Here is a 26,538-nt window from a genome sequence, read left to right on the forward strand (position 1 = left end):
ACAAGAGGATTTTTTGCGGTGTTCAAGTTAAGTACTTGTATTCTATTTGATTGACACTTCCTCATTGTCTGTGTATATCGTAAGACAACAAACAGTTGTCACCATGGTAACCGGCGTCACCACGTGGTTTACGTAGATGACGTAATTTCCGGTCATATGACTTCCGGTTCTGCACCATGCAAGCCGCGGTTGCGCCATCAGAAGCCACTGGGGTATTTAAGGTGATGGGGTATTGTATGTGTTTTATTGCTTTTTGTATATTCAAACTGTTTGTATCATGCATTTGAGAAAGGGGGTGTAATGCCTCCGAAACGTCATGCATTCTTAACTTAAACTATTAAATGTTATATTTTACTTTGAACCAGTGAGTGCCTTTTTTCTATACGCATATTTGATGATTTTTGAAGTGCACCCTGGAAGCTGCTACATTATATATATATATGGAGTGCCTTTCCCATTGACTCTAATTTATATATTTTATTATATATATATATATATATAAAATATATATAAAATATATATAAAATATATATATATATATATATATATATATATATATATATATATATATATATATAAAATATATATATATATATAAAATATATATACAGGTGGCCCTCGGTTTACAACGGTTCAATTTACACCGTTTCAGAATAACAACCTTTTTTCTCCAGTCATGTGACTGCTATTGAAAAGCATTGAGAAGCAGTGCATTGATGAAAATAGCCAGTAGGTGGAGCTGTCCGCTTGTGTTGCAGCAAAGCCAAGCAAGCTGAAATTAATCAGTTTAACCAGACCTGAGCTATAGAGCAGATTTCAAAGGAACTAGATCTTCCTGTATATAAATCAGTCCAGATTGGAATGCATAGAAAGAACTGTTTGCAGAAAAAATGCAAGTGAAGTCTGTGTTGTGTGATTATTTTATTAGGTTTATAATGCTGTTTAGCAAATGTTTTTGTTCATTTAACTTAGTTTAATTATATATTCTGTGTTATGTGATTATTTTATTAGGTTTATAATGCTGTTTAGCATTTAAAGTCTTCATTTCAAAGCTTTAAAAATAATGTATTAGGTGTTACTTATGACAATTTTGAGAGGGGCCTGGAACCTAACTCCCTCACTTCCCATTGACTTCCATTATAAACTGGGTTTCAATTTACAACGGTTTCGATTTACAACCATTCCTTCTGGAACCTAACCCCGGCGTAAACTGAGGGCTACCTGTATGTATGTGTATATATATATATATATATATATATATATATATATATATATATATATATATATATATATATATATATATATATAACCAAATTAGTTAGAAAAGAGCTCTAACAATTCTAAAAGAGCTAAGCGGATTACTGGCCGCACCAATACAACCTACAGTATACATGGAAATGACATCCTAGACAGGTGTACTGAACATATATATTTTAATAAAAACATAGCCAAAAAGGTACATGCTGAGAATAGTAGCAATAATCAAGTTACAAAATACAAGTTGCAGGTGTAGTGCACTACTGATATCTGTGAGCTAGCATTTGCAAGGTTTAATGTCGACTCATGAGAAAGTCCTCAGTACCGTATGACAACCAGGAATCAGAGGAAAGAGAGTCAATTCTGGGAAAGTACAAACTAACAAATATGGAAGAGGAAATGTCAGTAATTAACCTCTCTTCAGTTAGTTTAAATATTACACATATTGACCTTTTAAAGAAAGGATTATCATTCTGTCCCTCTAATGGCCTAGACAAATTCGAATTTGTGAAAGATTTAAACCTTTTTGCAAGGAAAATCTTACTTAAAAGACAATGGGGAAATAGATCCCAGAGTAGTAGCCCTGTTGAGAGTGAGGACGGCAGAAGCAGTAGCAAATTTAGTTTCCTTATTAGATGAACAGGAGGAGACCAATATGGGTACCACTTACCCCAAAAAATCAATCTTTAAACCTACGTCCAAATTTATGCCCCCAACTATCCTTATCACCTAGTGTCCGTACTTTTGTTAAATGTGTGGAAAGAGATGTAGGTGATATAGGAGTATCAGGTATAGTGAGCGATAATTTAAGTAAAAAAGAGATTAGAGCTCTAAAAGAATTGATGAGTAAAAAAGAAATTCAGATTAAAACCATCCGATAAGGGTGGTAATATTGTCATCCTTAACCAGGCTGACTATGTGAAAGAAATCTTGAGACAGCTGGGTATAAAAGAACAATATGAGGCTGTCACTAGACAAATTTATGAAAAATCTTGTGATGATTTATTCATCATTCTGAGGCAAGCAAAAGAGTCAGGACTAATAACTAAAAAAGATTTTGAATTTCTAAATCCACTCACCCAGTAGCACCTACTTTTTACTGCATCCCCAAAGTGCACAAAAACATCACACATTCACCGGGACGCCCCATAGTGTCGGGCATTGGGGGACCCACAGAAGGGATAAGAAGATATGTAGATTTTTTTCTACGTCCCTTTTTAACTGAATTGTCCTCCTATGTGCAAGACACGGGGGATGTTTTAAGAAAATTGGATAAGATTAAAATGGAGCCAGATATGCTCCTGCTTACTCTTGATGTGGAGTCACTGTACTCTTCTATCCCACATAAGGTAGGCTTGGAAGCAGCCGAATATTTCCTTAAACTACGTGGAGAAGAGTACAGTGACAACACTACCTTAGTACTCAAATTGTTGGAATTTGTGTTAACTAATAACATATTATGTTTGATGGCAAATTTTATAGACAGTTAAGAGGCACAGCCATGGGTGCGGCGTGCGCCCCCCACCTATGCCTGTCTCCATCTGGGTGTCTGGGAGGCAGTTGATGTCTCCAGGAATTAGATATATGGGTGGAGGCTCACGTCGCCCTATGGCTGCGCTATGTGGATGACATCCTGGTCTTGTGGAAAGGGGAATGAAGTTTCGGCCAATAAGTTTGTTGAGATATTGAACAAAAAACAATAGAAATTTGTTCTTAACTCACCAAATAAGTAATAAGGAAACTACCTTTTTGGATCTCAAACTGACTATAGAAAATGGATTATTAAAAAGTAAAGTGTTTCGAAAAGAAACAGCAACTAATAATCTATTACATGGCTCTAGTCATCACCCGGAAGCATTAAAAAATGGCATTCCCAGTGGGACAGTTCTTGAGGCTCAAGAGATGCTGTTCCACTGAACCAGATTTTGAAAAGCAGACCGGTGAGATGGATCAGAGGTTTCTTCAGAGAGGATACTCTAAAAATCAAGTAAGGAAAGGATGGCTTAGGGCTAGGCAGAAACCCAGAAATGAATTACTATATAGAGCAACTGAATTGCCTAAGGAAGAGACTGAAATTCGGCTCATAACTAAATATAATTCCCATTGGAATAAATTGGCGTAACATCCTTAATAAACATTGGCACATTTTGTCAAATGACAGTTCAGTTGCTAAATATATTTCTGAGTACCCACTGCTTACAGCCAAAGAAGCACCCAGTATTAAGGATAAATTAGTTCCATAGTGAATTCCAAAGAGATACCCCAAAAAATTGCTAACACAGGCACAAACCAGGAAGGGTTGCGAACCTTGTGGCAGATGTGTGTACTGCAAGTACATTGTTAAAGCCTCAAATTTCTGCACTGAATATTCTGAATAGTCTTACCACATAAATGAAAGAATAGTCTGCAACACCACAAATGTAATCTATATGTTACCACTGTTCGTGCCCCAAATTCTATATTGGGAAAACGACACGAGAGCTAAAAGAAAGGGTGAGGGAACACAGAGATAGCATTAAGGACAAGGAGTCGGACAGTTCCATTTGCCAGACATTTCCAAAAAATGCATAATTCAGATTTTTCTCTCCTTAGAGTACTGGGTATTGAGCATATCAAGCCAAGGAGGAGAGGAGGTAATATTGACCAACTATTGCTCCAGCATGAGTCACGCTGGATGTACAAGACTTAACACCCTCTCTCCCCTTGGTTTGAATGAAAAAAATTGAATTTTCTTGTTTTCTGTAAATATTCCTTACTACATAATACACTGTTAAATATATGTGTGCTTAGAAGTGAGCATTTTAGATATGTTCACATAAGTATTTTTCAGTGTAAAATTAAAGCTGTAGCTTAATGCTGTACATCATTATGTAACAAGCAACTTCCAAAAAGTTGGATATTGTAATATGCTATATTGTATAGTTTTAGCTGTATAAAAATGTATCTAGGTATTTAATTGTAGCCATTGAAATTTACATGCATAATACATCCCCTTTAAAATTCATGAAGGGGGTGTAACTTTGTATCTGCACTAGTGTTATAAAGTTTGCTGTGGTGTCTAATCAGACACATCTGATGAAGCCCTGAGTTCAGCCCGCAAGGGGGAGGGCGAAACGCGTAATGTTTGGAACAAGACACAGTGTGGAGGACGCCAGCATGGTGGATTTGCTGTGAACCTGGCGATATCAAGTTCGAATACCTGAGCAGTGAAGAGCTGCATAGCGGAATACATCGCTGTGAGTCACCACCACGGGATGAGATCCTGTCAGGTAATACCGTAGAGTGTGTGAAGAGAGCGAAGGTAAGCCATGCAGTAATAAGTCTTGCACTCTGAAAGTTTGAAGCTTGATGTGTCACTTGCACATGGGATTAAGTTTTCAACGGTGAAATACCACTCTTGGACTCTCATACTATTATCTCAAATCCGGTACCGGATCAAACATAACACCAATGAGATATCAAGGACGGTATTCTGTCTAAACTAAAACCGGAGCGTGTTCTTAACACTCAAGTGCCCGGCATTAGGATGGACTTTCTCATGAGTCGACATTAAAACCTTGCAAATGCTAGCTCACAGATTATCAGTAGTGCAACTACACCTGCAACTTGTATTTTGTAACTTGATTATTGCTACTATTCTCAGCCATGTACCTTTTTGGCTATGTTTCTATTAAAATATATATGTTCAGTACACCTGTCTAGGATGTCATTTCCATGTATACTGTAGGGTTGTATTGGTGCGGCCAGTAATCCGCTTTAGCTCTTTAGAATTGTTAGAGCTCTTTTCTAACTAATTTGGTTATATACATTTAGGATTGTCAGCACAATACGCTTCACCCTTACAATCTATCTGTGTGCACCCTATCCCTAGTATAACTATATATATATATATATATATATAAATAAAATATATATATAAAATATATATTATATATATAAAAATATATAATATAAAAAAATATATATATAAATATATAAAATATATATATATAATATATATATATTATATAAAATAATATATATATATAATATAAATAATATATATATATATATTATATATATATAATATATATAATATATATATATATATATATATATTATATATATAAAATATAATATATATATAAATATATATAAATATATATATATATATATATATGTGTAATGAAGTAGGGGAAAAAAGGGGGATAAGGAATATTCAAGATGGCGCAACACTCAAAATGAGACCCTAATATGGGGGTCTGTTATAAGTTAGTTTAAAAAACCCAGTTTGCTGGAATAAAAACAACTGGTTAATGTATATGTCTGGGTCTCCAAATGAAAGAAATGCTGTAGATTAGAAAAAGGGATAATGGTTATTATTTGGTGACACTATTATAAGCTATTATTTAGTTTGGATAACAAATGGTATCTTAAAATGAATGTTACAATATACACAATTAACTATGTTGGGAATGTAGTTAACAATATAGTTGTTCTAGCCACATAACTAGTGTAATTCCCACTGATTGTGTATGACAAATTAAGTACACAAAAAAATATATCAAAATGCAGCCCACTGCTTCTGGAGTAACCTAAATATTAGCAGATGGTCACTACTCTTGGTACTTTGAATTATTATATTGGCCTAAGTCGTACCATGTGTAGTGATAAAAATAATAATGATAGGGCAGTTTCAATATCGATTAAATCACAACAAAAATAAGCCCAATAAAGTTCAAAGTATAAGTCCAATATTGGTGGTAAAACTTCAATAGCTGTAGGTAGATGCGAGGTAATGCAAATGTTTAGGGCAAATATAACAATGTATCCACGTTCCACAACGAGCCCGTTGGGAGTATACTTACACTCCGTTACCTCAATCTAATGAGGTAAGTGCCGCGCAGTGTATAGGAGTTCTCCCTCCCGGTATCTGTGTATAGTGGAGCGGTGTCCTCTTACGATCCAGAGATCTCTTTAGCACTCTCTCTCGAATTTGGCTCAATCCTCCTGTTGACACTGGGCTCCACTTCTACACTTGTTTCTCATTATCCACTTCAAAGTATCACATGTTCCAGCCTTTATATTGCCGTGTGTATAATCGGTTAATTGTCCCTTTCTCTTTTGCACAAAAATGGTATATATCAGATTGTTTACAAACTACTTCTGATGAAGCATATGCAGTCTGCAAGCACCCTGGATTGCAAACACTGCTGAAGACATACATTGGCTAAGCAAGTGACAATTAAAACTAAACACAGCAGTGTTTGCAATCCAGGGTGCTTGCAAACACTAAATGCAAAAGCACCTAGTCTAGTAAATGTTGTCCTTTAACAATGCTAAAATAAATCATAATCTGATACTTGATCTTAAAGTAAACAGAAAAAATGAAGCAATTGCAATATACAAATAAATCACAGGACCAATAAAAATACCTGAAACTAAATAATTTTCCATAAATAAGATACAACTATCTAAAGGAAAATAAATACTATTTTGCTATAGAAACAATAGCATAATTAGTAGAAGTAGAGATAGCCCCAATAAATTGGAGAACCCTCCAAATTGAATTTAACTGCTGGCAAAGAATATAGTTTAAAACCTTTGAAAAAGGAATGAAAGAAAATTCTCAGCCTATTCCATTCCCTAGAATGGGGAATTGGAAAGAAAACCTCTGAAAACACAGAAGAAATAAATAGGCAGAAATAGTGTCAGCTAGTCTTAAAGAACTAGTTACCTTAATATTCAAAATAATTAACACCTTTTCAACAAAGAACAAATGTACTTTAATAATAGAAAAATAATAAAAAAGTAGATTTGTTAGTGTCAATATCTGATGAAGAAAATTTCTGAAAGAGAAAAACATCATCAGAGAAGGATCAGTATGTTGTTGGTCATTTGAAACTTCAATAATTAAAAATTAAGTGAAAAAGACCAAAACATTTTATTAGAAGGCACAAAGTCAGACAAAGCCTTTAAAATAGAATCAGAAAATATTTCTTATAAATCTTCTAAATATTTCTTGTACATAAAATGTAAGAATGGAAATATATAAAGCATAAACACTAGTGGATTCTGCATGTAAAAGTATATCATAATACCTTATTACAAACCATAGCTAAAGATAAACATTTATAACATTTAAAATAAATTAACTTAGCTTTGGTAGAACTGAAACTCAGTTAAGCGTTTTTCCAGAAGTGGCTTCTGATTCAGGGACAATCTGAGACCACTTGCAATATGCAATAGAAAAAAACAACATATAAAGCAAAAATGATCAAATTCCTTAAATGACAGTTTCAGGAATGGGAAAAAAATGACAATGAACAAGCTTCTAGCAACCAGAAGCAATAAATAATGAGACTTAAATATTGTGGAGACAACAATGACGCTCGAATTTTTTAGCGCCAAAAAAGCCGCCCACATTATTTGGCGCCTAAATGCTTTTGGCAACTTCCGGCGACACGTATGACGCCGGAAATGACAAAAAAAAATTTGCGCCAAGAATGACGCAATAAAATGAAGCATTTTCAGCCCCCGCGAGCCTAACAGCCCACAGGAAAAAAAGTCAAATTTTAAGGTAAGAAAAAAATTATTTATTCATATGCATTATCCCAAATATGAAACTGACTGTCTGAAATAAGGAACGTTGAACATCCTGAATCAAGGCAAATAAATGTTTAAACACATATATTTAGAACTTTATATAAAAGTGCCCAACCATAGCTTAGAGTGTCACAGAAAATAAGACTTACCCCAGGACACTCATCTACATGTAGTAGAAAGCCAAGCCAGTACTGAAACGAGAATCAGTAGAGGTAATGGTATATATAAGAGTATATCGTCGATCTGAAAAGGGAGGTAAGAGATGAATCCCTACGACCGATAACAGAGAACCTATGAAATAGACCCCGTAGAAGGAGATCATTGAATTCAAATAGGCAATACTCTCTTCACATCCCTCTGACATTCACTGCATGCTGAGAGGAAAACCGGGCTCCAACCTGCTGCGGAGCGCATATAAACGAAGAATCTAGCACAAACTTACTTCACCACCTCCACAGGAGGCAAAGTTTGTAAAACTGATTTGTGGGTGTGGTGAGGGGTGTATTTATAGGCATTTTGAGGTTTGGGAAACTTTGCCCCTCCTGGTAGGAATGTATATCCCATACGTCACTAGCTCATGGACTCTTGCTAATTACATGAAAGAAATATATATATATATATATAAATATATATATATATATATAAAATATATATATATATATATATAAAATATATATATATATATATAAAATATATATATATATATATATAAAATATATATATATATATATATATATATAAAATATATATATATAAAATATATATATATAAAATATATATATATATATATAAAATATATATATATATATATAAAATATATATATATAAAATATATATATATATAAAATATATATATATATAAAATATATATATATATATAAAATATATATATATATATAAAATATATATATATATATATAAAATATATATATATATATATAAAATATATATATATAAAATATATATATATATATATATAAAATATATATATATATATATAAAATATATATATATAAAATATATATATATATATATATATAAAATATATATATATATAAAATATATATATATATATATATAAAATATATATATATAAAATATATATATATATATATATATATATAAAATATATATATATATAAAAAATATATATATATAAAAAATATATATATATATATATATATATATATATATATAAAAAATATATATATATATATATATATATAAAATATATATATATAAAATATATATATATATATATATATATATATATATAAAATATATATATATATATATATATATATATAAAATATATATATATATATATATAAAATATATATATATATAAAATATATATATATATATATATATATATATATAAAATATATATATATAAAAAATATATATATATATATATATAAAATATATATATATATATATAAAATATATATATATATATATAAAATATATATATATATATATCCAGGATGAGCACTCTCACTTCAAACTTCAGCAGCCAGGGTGCTAGTAGGTAATAGATATGGATAGCAAAAACTTGCACTCACTGGACTTTTTAACACCAAACATTTAATGTGACGTTTCGGAGACAAAGTATCCCCTTCCTCCGAAATGTCACATTAAATGTTTGGTGTTAAAAAATCCAGTTAATGCAAGTTTTTGATATATATATATATTTTTATATATATATATATATATATATATATATATACACACACAGTGGGGCAAAAAAGTATTTAGTCAGCCACCAATTGTGCAAGTTCTCCCACTTAAGAAGATGAGGGAGGCCTGTAATTTTCATCATAGCTATACCTCAACTATGAGAGACAAAACGTGGAAACAAATCCAGACAATCACATTGTCTGATTTGGAAATCATTTATTTGCAAATTATGGTGGAAAATAAGTATTTGGTCAATATCAAAAGTTCATCTCAATTCTTTGTTATATATCCTTTGTAGGCAATGACAGAGGTCAAGCGTTTTCTGCAAGTCTTCACAAGGTTGTCACACACTGTTGCTGGTATGTTGGCCCATTCCTGCATGCAGACCTCTCTAGAGCAGTGATGTTTTGGGACTTTCACCTCCTTCCAAAGGTTTTCTATGGGGTTGAGATCTGGAGACTGGCTAGGCCACTCCAGGACCTTGAAATGCTTCTTATGAAGCCACTCCTTCGTTGCCCGGGCAGTGTGTTTGGGATAATTGTCATGCTGAAAGACCCAGCCACGTTTCATCTTCAATGCTCTTGCTGACGGAAGGAGGTTTGCACTCAAAATCTCATGATACATGGCCCCATTCATTCTTTCATGTACACGGATCAGTCGTCCTGTTCCCTTTGCAGAGAAACAGCCCCAAAGCATGATGTTGCCACCCCCATGCTTCACAGTAGGTATGGTGTTCTTTGGTTGCAACTCAGCATTCTCTCTCCTCCAAACACGACGAGTTGTGTTTCTACCAAACAGTTCTACTTTGGTTTCATCTGACCATATGACATTCTCCCAATCTGCTTCTGGATCATCCAAATGCTCTCTAGCATACTTCAGACCGGCCCGGGATGTACTGGCTTAAGCAGGGGAACACGTCTGGCACTGTAAGATCTGAGTCCCTGGCGGCGTAGTGTGTTACTGATGGTAGCCTTTGTTACGTTGGTCCCAGCTCTCTGCAGGTCAGCCACTAGCTCCCCCATGTGGTTCTGGGATGTTTGCTCACCGTTCTTGTGATCATTTTGACCCCATGGGTTAAGATCTTGCGTGGAGCCCCAGATTGAGGGAGATTATCAGTGGTCTTGTATGTCTTCTATTTTCTAATTATTGCTCCCACAGTTGATTTCTTCACACCAAGCTGCTTACCTATTGCAGATTCAGTCTTCCCAGCCTGGTGCAGGTCTACAATTTTGTTTCTGGTGTCCTTCGACAGCTCTTTGGTCTTCACCATAGTGGAGTTTGGAGTGTGACTGTTTGAGGTTGTGGACAGGTGTCTTTTATACTGATAAGTTCAAAAAGGTGCCATTAATACAGGTAATGAGTGGAGGACAGAGGAGCCTCATAAAGAAGAAGATACAGGTCTCTGAGAGCCAGAAATCTTGCTTGTTTGTAGGTAACCAAATACTTATTTTCCACCATAATATGCAAATACATTCTTTCCAAATCAGACAATGTGATTGTGTGGATTTGTTTCCACATTTTGTCTCTCATAATTGAGGTATACCTATGATGAAAATTACAGGCCTCTCTCATCTTCTTAAGTGGGAGCACTTGCACAATTGGTGGCTGACTAAATACTTTTTTGCCCGTGTGTGTGTGTGAGTGTATGTATATATGTATGTATGTATATATATATATATATATATATATATATATATATATATATAATCTCTCAGGGCTAGAAATTTTTTGAAACACATACATCATAATAATAAATAAACACACACAAATGATGTCTTCAGAAGCAATACACGCCACCACCAACTCTCTAAGCAGGCATGGTGTTTGAATACCGGTGCAAGGGTCCTCACAGGATATGTGTGTATGTAGCAGAAAAACAGTAATAACTTTTACTAGAAGCATTTCTGCTGATAAAAGTATATTGCAAGAATGCTTTTATTTCAAATTGAAACGCACCGTTGATTTTTGACCTTTCTATCCATTTAAGCCTAGTATTCACAGCATAGAAATCAGTAGGTTCTTGAGATCTTTGACCTCGTGCCCAATTTAGAGATCATTTGGTTCTGGAAGACATGTGTTGGCCAAAACCATGTCTAGAATAATTCCAAGGAAATAAACCCAATCTAAAAGGCACAGAATGCTTTAGAAAAGTATCCAATTCATCTTGATTGTATGACAAGCCACTAGGTTTGCTCATGAGGTTTTGACAAAGATGTCTTCTAGATAAGGAGCCACATAGAATTTGGGTATTTTAAAACCTAAAAAAAAAAAAAAACTGTCTCTGCACACAGTTACGTCCGTGGTAGAATACTCTTAATTTATGTATGCAGGGGTAATTTCTACAAAAAGGTTGAGGCACTTGTGTAATCTATACTGTACTTTGTCATGTTTAATGATAAGAACACCTATTTTCTTGTAAATCAACATAAACAAGTGCAAACCGAACTCAATATAGTATGTCTGGCCTGTTTGAATTCCGTCTCTTATCCAAGTTAAAATTACTGGACACCGTTTTTTTCACAATTAGAGATTAAAAAGCACAAATCTCATTGAAAGCTCAGGCAGAGAGGCATGCTTTAATAGCAAGATCTGTGAAACTCCTCAGGACAATTGACAAACAGGGTAGGCTACTGTCGTAAAGTTAAACACTATGAAATCTCGCAGCAAGTTAGTATCATATCTCAAGATGAAAAGTACAGAAGCTGAGGAGGGACAAAATCTGTGACTGCACCTCCAGTCCGGAAGGTCCCATCGTGCTAAAATAAACTAAAATCAATAATCCTTGTTCCGTATTTGGTAATCGAAAGGAGCAGCCCACGTCGGAGTGCTGTGCACTGGGACATTGAGTTCTCAGCCTGTGTACCTAAGCATATCTATGCCTTTGGGATATGTGAGTATCCTTGTTTCCATCTCCTGTATATTCATTTACCTTATTGGCTACACTAGGAGGTGCCCTTCTTCTCTCTCTTTTTGTAAAATCAATAAGGGCATCCCACTGCCTCTAGGCATTTCTTCTTGGCAAAGGCCAGACTTTCTCAAATCAACTCTCTAGAGAAAGTATGTGCGATGCACAGACAAAGTGCGCTCAGGCAGTAGTATACTAGTCCGGCATTTTAAATTTAGATGACAGATGGGATTCAGACAGGTTGGTTGACATGCCAATAACTGAAAAGGACTTGTTTGGAAGGAGCTATTTTCAGGTTTTAATCGTGTAAGTGCAATTGTTTATGAGATTCATATACTGTTATTAAAATACTATGAGTCCTATTTGAACATGTTTCTGTTTTTATTAAGGTGGAGGATACCAAATACCTGAAATAGAAGTATTATTTGATCAAAGTTATGATTGTAGGATAGATGTATATCATATCATTCACTGATTCATATCCATTATTTTATAAGTGGCAGATTTTATTACATTTTATTTGTGATTGGTTTTATTATTATGTATGTTTGCATTTCCTTTTAGAAATATCCAGTTGCCTTCATACACCTGTCCTATTATTTTGAAGTACTGCATGTGGATGGGAGAGAGGGAGTGGGAGAGGGTTGAGGGAGAGGCTGATGGAGAGAGAGAGAGAGATATATATCTTAAAGTGATGGTAAATGTAACAATACTTGAGATAATATATTGGAAGTATTACTTATACATTACTTACTATATAAGCACAGTAACGCTTTTGTTTTTTTAAATAAACTTTTTTTCTTACAAAATCTTCATTTATAAGTGTGCTCCGTTACCTGTTCCCCGGCTGCCTCCCTGTGAGAATTTCAGAAATGTCTATTTGATTGACAGGTGCATCATCCAATCGGGACTGCACCATACGCCCTATGTAAACCTGGTATTAGCACGCTCCCGTGCTTGGAGTTTTAAATGGCATCAGCAGAACTTCAACTGCGCAAGTGCAGTTGCAGCCAAGATCTCGCCGCTGTTTATAGTAAACAGTGAATTTCCCTGTCACGGTTTACAACAGTGGTGAAAATGTTGCGGTAATAATTTTATTTTATTTCCTGATACTTAGATTATAAGCATGTTGGGGGGGGGGGGGGCGGCCCATGGGGGGATTCTTTAGTACTGTCTTCTGCGCTGCTGTTAACAGTGAAACAGTACTGACAGGGAAATTTACTGTTTTACTATAAGCAGCAGCGAGATCGTGGCTGCAACTGCACTTGCGCAGTTGAAGTTCTGCTAATGCCATTCAAAACTCTAAGCACGGGAGCGTGCTAATACCAGATTTACATAGGGCGTATGGTGCAGTTCCGATTAGATGATGCACCTGTCAATCAAATAGAGATTTCTAAAATTCTCACAAGGAGGCAGCCGGGGAACAGGTAATGGAGCACATTAATAAATGAAGATTTTGTAAGAAAAAAAGTTTATTAAAAAAAAACAAAAGCATCTCTGTGCTTATATTGAGTAATACTTCCAAAATATTAACTCAACTATAGTTACATTTACCATCACTTTAAGAAAATTGAACACTTAACCAAATTCTCTACTTTGTGCTTTCTCTCTCTTTCCAAGACCAGCCATCTTTCGGCAGTAGTAACAAAGATGAAAGTGACTAATTACTAGTTTTTCCAATGTATGCCTAATTCACTAGTGTGTGGCTTATTATATGCAATTAAAATGCTATATGCGAGTATCTAAGCCTAGGACAAAAGGATTGTCTACACTACAAAGGTGTATTTGGATCGAAGGAATTTCTTGCATGAAATAGGCCTGGTGTTCTAAACAGTTTGCTTTAAGAAGTGGCGGAGAATATTCCAGGGATACAGTTTTGTCTTTTCAAAAAGTTAAGACACCACAATACACATGGTAGTAAAAAGAATATATTTTAGTGAAATTTGTATACACAGAAGTTATAGTACCTTGCATTGATTGAAAATGGCAATACCTGTAGTGGACATTACCTTATTTATAGCACAGGCAGTCTTTTCCCGAGTTGATCCACTGCTTGTTCTCAGGATTTTTGAGAGATCGTGCCGAGCCGCCAAGAGGTGAGCGACTAAAATAGAGCTTTTAGGTATTAACGTTGCACGTCTTGGTTGGTACACCTTTGCAAGTTTCTCAGTCTGTTGCTGTTTAAAGAATATAAAAAGGAAACCTTTTAACTGGTTTGTTAAATTAAAAATCCTCTGCTATTAAATGTTTCATACTCAGTGCTACAGAATGTTGTGGCGCTACACAAATTAAGGATTATAAAAAAAATCTGAAAAATGTGCAGAGGGGTGAAGAATAAAATATGTGGTGCACTGCTGAATTTGTTTCATGCCTGATAATTCAGTTTCAGAAATATGCGTCTGTAGCATGCAAAATACTGAACATACATTACTTTTGTACTATAATTTATGCAGGAAAGGCATGAATTTATATGCTTAACAGCATCTGCTAGATGCTAAATAAAAGGCACTACATTGTCTTTTTACAAAGTCTATTAAATATAAGCGCCTTTGTACATAAACTTTGTATGCAAATCAGGTGATTATTTTGCCTCTTTCTCTTCTATGGCAATTCTAGTCTATTTGAAGCCCCAACTATTGTATTGGTTAAAATATCCGAATTACAAATACAGTACAATAAGAATTTTTTTTTTTTTATACCCAGGTTCGGTAAATATGTGAAAATGGTAAGAGACATTTTAACTTATATCCAGTCATATGACTATCACACATTTACATAATTATTTAATATACATTTGTTAAACTTTTTTTAAAAAAAGGGACACAAAACACACATTTTTTTCTTTCATGATTCAGCGTACAACTTTAAGCAACTTTATAATTTACTCATATTATAAATTATTCTTCATTCTCTTGCTATCTTTAAAAGCAGGAAAGTAAGCATAGGAGCCGGACCATTTTTGGTTCAGCACCTGGGTAGCGCCTGCTGATTGGTGGCTAAATGTAGAAGATCAGACTCCAGAAAACTCTTTACTTGATCTGAACAAACAAATCCACACCTTCATAAACAACATCATCATTTATAAGAGGAAGCACTCTCTTTGAAACATGAATGATTTTGATACAGCTAACAGGAATCAGAACTTTTGCATTAACCTGAACAAGAGGAAGACCTATGGCTAAGTCTCCTGAACACAACAGCATGACAATGCTCTTTTTTATTATAGCACTTCCAGTGAGGGATGACCGACAAAGAACCACAGATCTAAACCCAGATTATATTTTTATAAAAAAAGGAGGAACTAGAATAGTATGTTGGAAAAAGTATGACTCCAAAAAGGACCTTGTCAAAATAAGTGTCAAATGTATGGGTCACTTAAAGGAGCAGTGCTTAAGCATGGGTACCAGTTTATAGTGATAAGGGCATAGCCACCAAGAGGTGGAAATGTCCTAAAAAAAGAATGCTTCTATGCACTGAAAAAGTTGTACATTACTTAGTGAAAGAAATAGTATAAGTAAAAAATAACTTTTATTAATTATAAATTAAAAGACAGCAGATATTCTGCCAACTCGCAAAAGTTAAAAACACTTCTCCTGTGTGTAAAGAATAATATACAACGATATTGAAGAGGATACTGAGGTATCAGTAATTGTTGCAAGGCCTCACTCACCCCTATGTTGCATAAATGTACTATAGACTAAGGTTGAGCTGGTATTATGTAAATTGGCCTTCGTTAGGCTTAGTAAACCAGACACCCTAGAACTATTCAAATCATATATCTAGAGTTAATATATTTAGCCCAATTATCTGAAACTGATAACAAAGTCCTAAATAGTAAAGAGTAATTCGGATTCAACTCAGGGTTTCACAAATTCAAATCTTTATTAATAGGGTGAAAACTGCTGAGTTCATAGATGAAAATATATATCCGAAGAGAGGAGGGGAGTAACAGCAATACTGTTAACAAACGTGGGAATGGTATGTGCAACAATGGGTGAGCAGACCCCGGGGTGTTTAGTGCTTAGACTAAAGTGTATATATCTGATAGTGTTGACACAGTGGAAATAATCACTCTATTGTACCAAGTGCCATATTACATAAGATTGATATAGTAAATGTTGTAGATATGTTATCTCATTTGATATTGTTTATGATGCTAGGTTTGGTTACATCCGTATGTAATGTAACAGTTAGTAGAATAACAACTTATATGAAGGTCAAATAACTTTACTATATATTGATTTAACTTATTCACTCATTTTAGAACACTTTATGATAGTAAGACCAATATTATGGTAAGTATTAGTATCCTACAAGCAAGAAACAGCTGTATCTCTGCTGTATAGATTAACGCTGGGCTTATTATTTACCTACAAAGGATATATTATTAAATATATTTGGTATCATGCAGATCCCTGTATTCACACAACTGATATATTATGGTATCGCCGGTATTATTATTATTACAACTGGTATTGCCCCAGTGCATTAATATTTACGTTTCTTATTTACTGCAGAGTCCACCAGTTTCTATGTTATCTGACACCCACAGCAGTCTGCTCACAGTTCAATAAGATGTTGACTAACGATATTGAATCGTAACATATAATTGAGTCTTAGTTTCAGAGCGAGTCTAAAAAAATTCCTGTAGGTTTAGTCAAATTATATTGTCTGTTGCATAACGCAGAATAACAATCATCATAGCTGAAGACACATTAAATATAAAGCGTGTCAGCAATAAATTTGACAGCAAATGCAGATATGGCAGTTGCTACCAATTCCTCATAATGAGGCCTTCCCACACCAAAGTTAGACGAGACTATGTTAAAAGTCTTTGTATATACTATGATAGGTTCGCTATATATTATTGTAAGTTATACCACAAGGAGAGCAATTTAAAATAAGGAAACCCCTGACGCTGCGTTTCTCTTACGCTTCCTCAGAGGGGATATGCGGGGCGGCAAGAGGTGTCTATTTATAGATCATTCTATACACGCCCCTCTACGTTCATTGGTTCTCAAGAGCAGGATTCGATTGGCAATAGGGAGTGTCAATCTGCATTATAGTACAACTTACATCAGCCAGTAATTCATTAGATGCATCGAAAAAAGTAAATGGAAACAAAGTAACAATGTTAATGTCAAGGGCTGTGAAACAAGGTGGCAATTACTATGTAGCATTATATACATGAGTTTAGGTTACTTATAAAAAACAGATTGTAACAATCGTATCTAGGATCAGATACAGTAAAATACCTATAACATAGCAGATGAAATATTTAAAAAAAAAAAAAAAAAAGTGAGAAATAAATCTATAAATGTGCAGTAAATATGGAACTTAAAAAATCCAAACAATAACAGCGACATAAGATGTGATTTAATTCACATGTATTGAAAAATAAGACATCAGTCTGTCTGTGCTACATAAATAAGAGCTATATATAAGGGATGATTATACACCTAAATAAAGTGTGTAGGTATGACAGAAATATGGTGGTATTATAACGGTCACTAATAGCGTGGTTTATAAATAAGTGTTGGGCATAAAAATATGCCGACATAATATATAAAAAATGATAAAAAAGAAAAGTGTCACAATAATGGGTAACAAAAAAAAGAGAGTTATAAATTGTGAAGTTGTGTAGGTGTTGCTATGTATAGCGATTCTGAATTAAAATTTTCACAATGAACCCTAAACATGAATAAAATTTAAGAATGATTCAGTATATTACAAATATACATGATAATTATTGTAATCATTCATCCCATATGGTTTTACACTGTTCAGTAGGTGTATCCACCTACATTCCATCTTTAACAGAGTTTGTTCAATATCGCCACCTCTAATTCCTAAGGTGGCTTATTGCAAAACTGTGAATTTGAGCAGTGTATCATTATTGTTATGTTTTAAATGAAAATATTTGGCCACACTCGTTATGGTCTTTTTTCCCAGATCTTTCTTAGCATTACGAATATTTCTACTGTTTTCCATGATGCGTGTTCTTATTTGTCGTGAGGTCATACCGACATAGAATAAATTACATGGACAATGTAGAGCATAAATTACGCCTATTGTAGTGCAGGAAAAATGTGCCGTTGGGAACATGCCTGGAGATTGGCTGGCTTTCCTTGGTCTGTGTACATAATGACTTTTAGATTATATTATTTAGATTATATTTTGAATGGTTAGGAAAAAGAGGAATCAAGGAGAGACATAATCTGGAATGTCCTTAAAACAAATTAAACTGGATCTAGAAGAATCCATAGAACCTGCAAGCTTATCTACCGAAACCTCTTGAGCAGTAAGAGATCAAAATGAACAAATTCCACTGAAATAAATTTAAACTGCCTAAAACCTTGCAAATAAGGCAATGTCCCTCCCGCATAAGGTTAGCTGTGTCAGAACCCACTAATTACTGAAGGATACCTGCATATGTGGAGCAGAGAAGCACTGCTGGAGCAAGAGGAAGCTTTTTCAGAAGAGGCACTCAAATCACTGGGCTATTTCTTAGATGTAAATCTAAAAATATCTCAGCATACAAACGCTCACTGTATCTTCTCCAACTTACACATTGTCATCTCCAACAAGAGAAAAGGAAATCAGATGACCACAGACAATAGGCCGCTAGCAATAAACTCAGGATATCGGAGCATGTTAGAGAATAAGCATGACAAGGCTCAAGTGACAGCAGGACAAGGTGGAAAACTGGGGATGCCACTTACTATTAAATTAAAGGGACACTAGACACTAAATGCATTCATGCACCTCCCTCAAATTATGGGTGCTGCCATTTTGGAATTTAGGTTTCACTGCAGGTATCTGAAGGAGAGTTTCTGCACATGTGCAAAATACAACAGCACTGGAATGCAATTAAAGCTAAATTTCAACATTGCAGCAGCCATGACCAAAGAGAGGCAGGGAACAACTTTAATATTATGCTTAAAAAAATGTATTTAGTTGTTAATATCCCTTTAACAAGTCTGCTATAACAAAAAAACAAAACAAATTGGGGCAGAATTACAGTCAACACACTACATAACCAAGTAGAAACAAAACTGAAGCCAGAAAACATATAGCAGACTCTACCTTCAAGAATCAACATGCAATATACCGCTTTACGAAAAATAGAAGACAACAGAGGGGCGCCTCATGTGTAGTATTATCTTGGTGATGACAAAAATACAACAGAATAGCCAAATGAGTACTCACATACTCCAAGAGCATACTTATGTGCTGGTAGGGACAGGCAGTAGATTTATATAGGTGTGACAGCTCACCCGTTCAGGGATACTTCCAATGCTGTAGTGCTGCAACAAGTGTGATAAAGCAGACAGAGAGCACTATATGTGCAGACCATTAAAGATAAAACATAGGTGTGTGCTTAGTAGTAGAAAGTGGGTACTCACATACTCCCAAAGCACACCAATGTGCTGGTAGATACAGGCTGCAGATTCAGGCAGGTGTGGCAGCTCACCCAAACAAATGATCCTTTTGGTATTGGTGCAGTGAGAAGAAATGCAGGCTTAGTGCTTCTCAATAGCTGTGTCCTTTGCAGTGGTGATAGGCAGATGGTAGGAAATGAGATCCACTCCAGAGATAAAAGTTTGCAAATATTTATTAAAAACAGAAATTTAGGCGAGCGGCCGACCATGATGGCCGCAACACACTGAAGCTCTCAAAGACACACTGGGCTTGTGCAGTACTCACTTTGACCCATTCAGCCCAGCCTCTGGCTATCAAGTGGATTTGACCTAGGGACAAAGACCGGAACCTGAAATTACCGAAGGAGAGGTGCCTGAGATATGCGCACTAGGAGTTTGCTTACTAGAGCCGATTCTGAGGCCTGAAGCTGATAGCGCACAGAGACATGACAGCGGACATGCTGATATCCGCTCACTCACACTGATCTATACCCGGAGAGGGGAACAAACCTGCTGCTGATCAGGGAGGAGGTGTGGGGGAGCCGGTATCTGGTCTGTGTCCTGAAAGACCCGTGACGCCTGTCTTTACCTCGGAGGGTCGGGGCTCCGCTCCGAGGTGCTTTTAACACAGAGAGACATTTCACTACAGATCCAGATCCGGTAAGCCCAGCGTTTTCATCCCTGTCACCATTGATGTTGAACTATGTAAGCCCCATAAGACTTAGCATCAACATGGCGCCATAAAACTGCTGCGCAGTTATTCATCTAAGAGACAGAGAATAACTTTCTTAGTCAGAGAATTAAGTACTGGAAGCTGGACAGTCATAAACTGCTCTATTGATATTGAGGGGCTACAAATATACTAAGATGTGACATTTTCATAGATCGTTATATACATATTTGAACCCATTTGTTTTTTGCTTTTTCCTTTCCCTCTCTGCTGGCTCCCTTTTTACATGATTTTTACACGATCAAACAGAAAGGGCCTAAACTGAGGAGGAGTGTGACGCAGCTTACTATCTCTGTATCAGCAGCACCATGAGAGAACCCTATTAAGGACATTATTTGCTTAAAGGCCCAGAGAGTACAAAGAGCAGACAACTCATTCTAGATACTGCTGAAGGGAGTGTGACAACTTATAATTTATCACATTTGCTCAGAGACCCTCTCAGGCCCACTTGCTATTGGAGGGATGAATTTCTGCTGTCCCTGATGTCTTTCTGTTGCCCTGCTAGTATTTTTTTTGCTTGACAGCTCAGAAACCAAGAGAATTATATAGCACTAGCCTGGGTTTGGCCAGACATTTATACCCATATTGCAGGAGGAGTGGAGGCCCTGAAGCCTATATCTGAAAGCACCTGAATATATATATAACACTGGTTATAACGCCTTATTCTACCCCGCTCCCCCCCCTTTTCCCGCTGCACTTAGTGGCAGTGGGTCATACCCACCTTCCCTTTCCCGTGATCGCTCTGTGAGAGCACAAGCCCTGGGGAGTGGGGACTATCACGCTGAAGTGAAGCTGTATGCAATAATTTGATCACAGCAGAGAAAATTAAGATGTCACAGAGGAAGGCGACAAAATCTGACAAGATGCATAAAATGCCACAAAAATCCCAGGAGGGGGTCAAGGCCTTCTTTAAGCAGACGGAAAAGAATAAATATAAAATAAGTGCTACACCCCCGCAATCTAATACTATTGCAGATAAGAATGATAGTCCGGATAACTCCAGAAGCTCATCTCCAGAGATAAATGATACAGAAGAAGAACCTCCAATAACATATAGAGCTATGGAAGCCTTAATTGATCAGGTCAAGTCATGCATCAAAAAGGAATGCGCAGATTTGAAAAGGGACATTACAGATTTAGGTCGAAGAGTTGACTCCTTAGAGGAGCATGAATTTGTCTTTTCCCAAAAAATGGCAGACATGTCCACTAAGGTGTCCCATCAGCAACAACACTTCATAGAACTTGAGGACAAGATAGATGACCTCGAAAACCACACAAGACGCAATAACTTGCGATTTCGAGGAATACCAGAAACCGTTCAGAACAACGAGATACGGGACTTCTTGCAAGGCTTATTTTCTGAAATGGCTAATGACGGCGATACGGAGTTAGATAATGTTGTATTGGACAGGGCCCACAGAGCTCTGCGCCCAAGACCGGATGCGGACTCTCCACCCAGAGATATTATAGTCCGATTCCAATCCTATCAGCAGAGGGAGGAAATATATAATCTGGCTAGGAAGCAGCAAAATGTGATGTACCAAGGTAATCAAATTCAGGTCTTTCAAGATCTATCAGCAAGAACTTTGCAAAAAAGGAGAGACTTTCTGATTCTAACTCTTCATTTACGTCAGTTAAAGATCGCTTATAGATGGGGATTTCCCACCTCAGTAATATCTGAAAAAAATGGAAGCCGTTGTGAATGTAAATCTCTTAACGATATTGAGAAATTTTGCAACCTACTGGGAATCTCCACTCCAAGCAAGGAACCTGCACAACCACCGCAAAACCATCCTAAGAGCAAAGTGGCTACGAGGCCACCGAAGACAACCGGATCAGAAAAGGTGGTCAATCAGCTCAAACGAAAGCAGCCTGGTCTACTAGATCCAGTCATGACGCATCCAGGCTGATCAAGTTGGCACTTTTTTCTCTCCTTTTTTTGTTACCATTTCTACTTCCTTGAAACAGACATTTTCTTTATGGCTTGCATTTGTTGAGCCATCTTGGGACAGACTTGGACAACATGTTGAGACATTGGTGTTTGCCTGAACCCCGCAGGACCTGTAGGGTCGCTGGGCAAGTATATAAAATGACACTGAGATGTTAAGATTGTGTGAATTTAATGTTAATTACGTTAAGTTATTTCAAACTGTTATTCTCATGTTTAGTGTAGAAGTCATTTATAGTATGTTATGCAGATTCAAGGATATGACTTCTTATATATTACTATATGTCACCCCCATGTACGAGTTCTCTCTAACTGAAAGCCTGGGCCCCCACGGCGCGCTGTCCTCTGTTACTATAACCAGTTCATGTGTTCCTCTGGCTGTTCCTCAGAGGTGGGCCGTGTGTGTGTGTGTGTGGGGGGAGGGGGGGTGCAAGGTCCAGAGACCCCTGTCTGCTGAGAGGGACTTATAAGTTTTATCAGTTATTTGAAATCTAGGCCCCTTCTCTCAGTTTCCCCCTATTTTGTTTTCATTTTTATATGTGGCCTCCAATCATGGGAGACTTAGTACAATAGGTTATCTATTAATAGTCTATGGTTTAGGGTTACATATGACATCTGAGAGACTTAACCATAGATAATGCTGAAAGTGTGTAAAATTGATATATGTATTGAAATGTTTATTTTATGTTCCTCATATAGATAGTAATTGCATGTTTATGAAAGTGTGAGATGCTGTCCCCACCGTTAAATACTAATATCTTAGACTGAATCGTCTGGAGGTCAATTACACGGTTCGGAATAAACTAAATATCTCTTAATAGACGTAGGTAAACTCTGGGCATATCACCCCCTAATAGAAGATCGGACACATAATACCTCAGATAGTAAGTTTTGATGAGGTGATAAGATTAGAACCCCCACGAGACTTGGCTGAGTGTTTATTAATGACATACAGTAAAAGCCCGGTGTGTTATTATACCTCACTAGTTGTAAGTTTATTGCTTTGTTCTTATTTGATTTTTTACATTGTGTCCTGCTACCTACCTTGTTGGGTAGTTGGAATTTTCTGAGATAATATATATTGCCTAATAACAAATAGTCTATTACACTCTTTTTCCCTACTTTCTTTCTTCCCACTTTCCTTTTAATACTATAACTTGCTATTGACAATCCTGAGCCTTTTGACGTCCAAGACATACTACGGAGTCTCATAAGTTTTAACCCGACTCTAGTTGACTGACACTACAGGCAGGGATGGGTACACATACATTAGCCACTCCGAACGTTAAAGGGTTTCTATCAGCTGAAAAACGCTCTATCGCGTATTGTGACTTTCTTAAAAAAAACATAGATATAGTGATGCTACAAGAGACCCATTTTAAAAAAACGACACGAACCTCAACTAGCCACACGATATTTTGACAGACATTATCTTAGTTCAGGCACGGGCAGGAAAAATGGTGTCTGCATTTCAGTCAGACGAAAGGTCCCTTTTGAGCTCCTCCAGAAATACACAGACAAAGAGGGCAGACTCCTGATTGTAGTTGGATTATATTATGGCTCACCGGTCACTCTGGCCAACGTCTATGCCCCAAACAAGCCGACAGCTCCTTTTTTTAAATCAGTTGTGAATGCCATACTAGACATATCCAAGGGTCCTATCATTTTGGGAGGTGATCTTAACTTTACTATGCACCCTTCACTTGACAACTCGACAGGGAAAACATACATTAATACCAAAACACTTGAAGCTAATTGTGCGGCCCTAGACACTAACCCTATTTGATACTTGGAGAATAGCACACCCTACGCAGAAAGATTATACGTTTTTCTCGCATCCACAACGCTCCTATTCTAGGCTGGATTATGTTATGTGTGGCCAAATGCTCTTAACTCAGTTGAAACAGTCTAAAATCACCCACACCCCATGGTTGGATCATAGTATGGTATTGACGGTCTTTAATTGGCCTACTAGACCCAAGAACACATTGAATTGGAGACTTGATGAGTCCATCTTGACTAACCAGACAACCTTAGAAGGTCTGATTCAAGCATCCAATGAGTTTTTCTTGCTGAATAAACCAGAAGATACTTCAGTGGTAAATAACTGGGAGACGTATAAGTGCTTTATTAGGGGCCACCTGATACAACACACCGCAGCCCTTAGAAAGATGGGAGCGGCTACACTCCTATCCTTGACTGATACATTAAGTACTGCAGATAGAAGACACAAAAGGGACCCGACTTCAGAGCAGGCACTTGCGGATCTTACCTTAGCGAGGGAATGCCTGAATAACTACCTGACACAGAAAGCACACTTGAGAGCTCTCACCACTAAGGCAAAGTTTTTTGCCAAGGGCAACAAAGCAGGGAAGCTATTGGCTAGGATGCTTAAAAAACAAAAATATACTTCCTTTATCAAGTCCATTATACACCCCTCGGGTAAACTAGTCAGTACACATGAGGATATAGCAGACACCTTCGTTTCCTATTATTCCAAACTCTATAATCTTCACCCTAACATATCCCAGGAGAAAGTCACTAATATAACGAATTATCTCTCTACCGTTAAAATCCCGAGAATTTCGGAAGACGATAGGCACAAGTTAGATTCACCAATAACATTACAAGAAATCCAGAACATTATTAAAGAACTCCCCAGTGGCAAATCGCCCGGACACGATGGCCTAACAGCCAAATTCTATCAATTATTACAGCCTCAATTGAGTACACCATTGCTTAAGTTATTCATTTCGATAGATGAGGGTGGGAGCTTTACTAGTTCCTTATTAGAGGCAGTTATTACGGTCATACCCAAGGCTGATAAATCGGGCACTCTGGCGGGTAACTATAGACCTATCTCACTCTTAAATTTAGATGTGAAAATATATGCTAAAATATTAGCTAATCGTTTAAACACCATTTTGCCTAAAATTATACACCCAGATCAGGTGGGGTTTGTTAGAGGACGGGAAGCGAAAGATAATACAATCAGAGTCCTACATTCTTTACAAGCAGCGCATAATAATAAAACACCCCTTACACTCTTGTCAACTGACGCCGAGAAGGCTTTTGACAGGGTCAACTGGCATTTTATGTGGGAGACCCTGTCGAAATTCGGCTTTCCCGCTGCGTTCATATCCAAGATTCAAGCACTGTACTCGAGCCCACAAGCTAGGGTCCGGGTAAATGGGACTATCTCACAGCCATTCCACATAACTAATGGTACCCGCCAGGGTTGCCCGTTGTCGCCACTCTTATTCGCAATCACTATTGAGATTCTTGCTACTAAAATCAGGGATAACATGGACATAATAGGTTTACAATATAATCATATCACCCAAAAATGCTTGCTGTTTGCAGACGATATCATCTTTACGCTGCAATCACCTTCCTCTACTATCCCTGCACTAATACAGACTCTGGACGAGTACGGACAGGTTTCCAACTTCTCTGTTAATATGGAGAAGTCAGGATTACTACTGGTAAACACACCTCAACAGGATAATGACTATATAAGATCACACACAAAGTTTCGGATTACGGATAAGCTTAAATATCTAGGTCTGACAATCCCATGCAATTATCTAGATCTATTTAAAGTTAACTATATTAGTCTCCAAGGCTCAGTGAAAAATCTTCTAGAGGGTTGGCATAGACAAGGCCATTTATCTTGGAGAGGGAGGATAAATACAGCTAAAATGATGGTGATACCGAAGTATTTGTTTCTGTTTCAGACACTACCAATGGCTGTGCCTAACTCCTACTTAAGATCCCAACAAAGAATGATTAATTCATTCATCTGGTCGTATAAGAGACCCAGGGTTTCCCAGAGCACTCTACTTGCGGAGAGAGGACGGTGGACTGGGCGCACCAGATATTATGAACTACTACAGAGCTGTTCATATGACTAGAGTGATCTCCTGGTCTCATGCTTGTCATTCGGCTCTATGGGTGCAAATTGAAAGCTCGCTGCTCCAGACTGACTATATGAGAGATCTTGCTTGGTTAT

At 36.4% G+C, this 26,538-nt stretch overlaps 1 protein-coding gene across 1 annotated transcript in view; it reads right to left on the reverse strand.

The window, feature by feature from the left end:
- FAM98A (family with sequence similarity 98 member A) overlaps positions 1 to 26,538 on the reverse strand; it is a 77,753-nt gene that overhangs the window by 11,620 nt on the left and 39,595 nt on the right. Inside the window, exon 7 of the mRNA XM_053711868.1 lies at positions 14,437 to 14,604. Within this exon, the coding sequence (XP_053567843.1) occupies positions 14,437 to 14,604 (168 nt within the window). The remainder of the gene's footprint in view (positions 1 to 14,436; positions 14,605 to 26,538) is intronic.

The sequence above is a fragment of the Bombina bombina genome, chromosome 4 (genome assembly GCF_027579735.1).
Source record: "Bombina bombina isolate aBomBom1 chromosome 4, aBomBom1.pri, whole genome shotgun sequence".
NCBI lineage: Eukaryota > Metazoa > Chordata > Amphibia > Anura > Bombinatoridae > Bombina > Bombina bombina.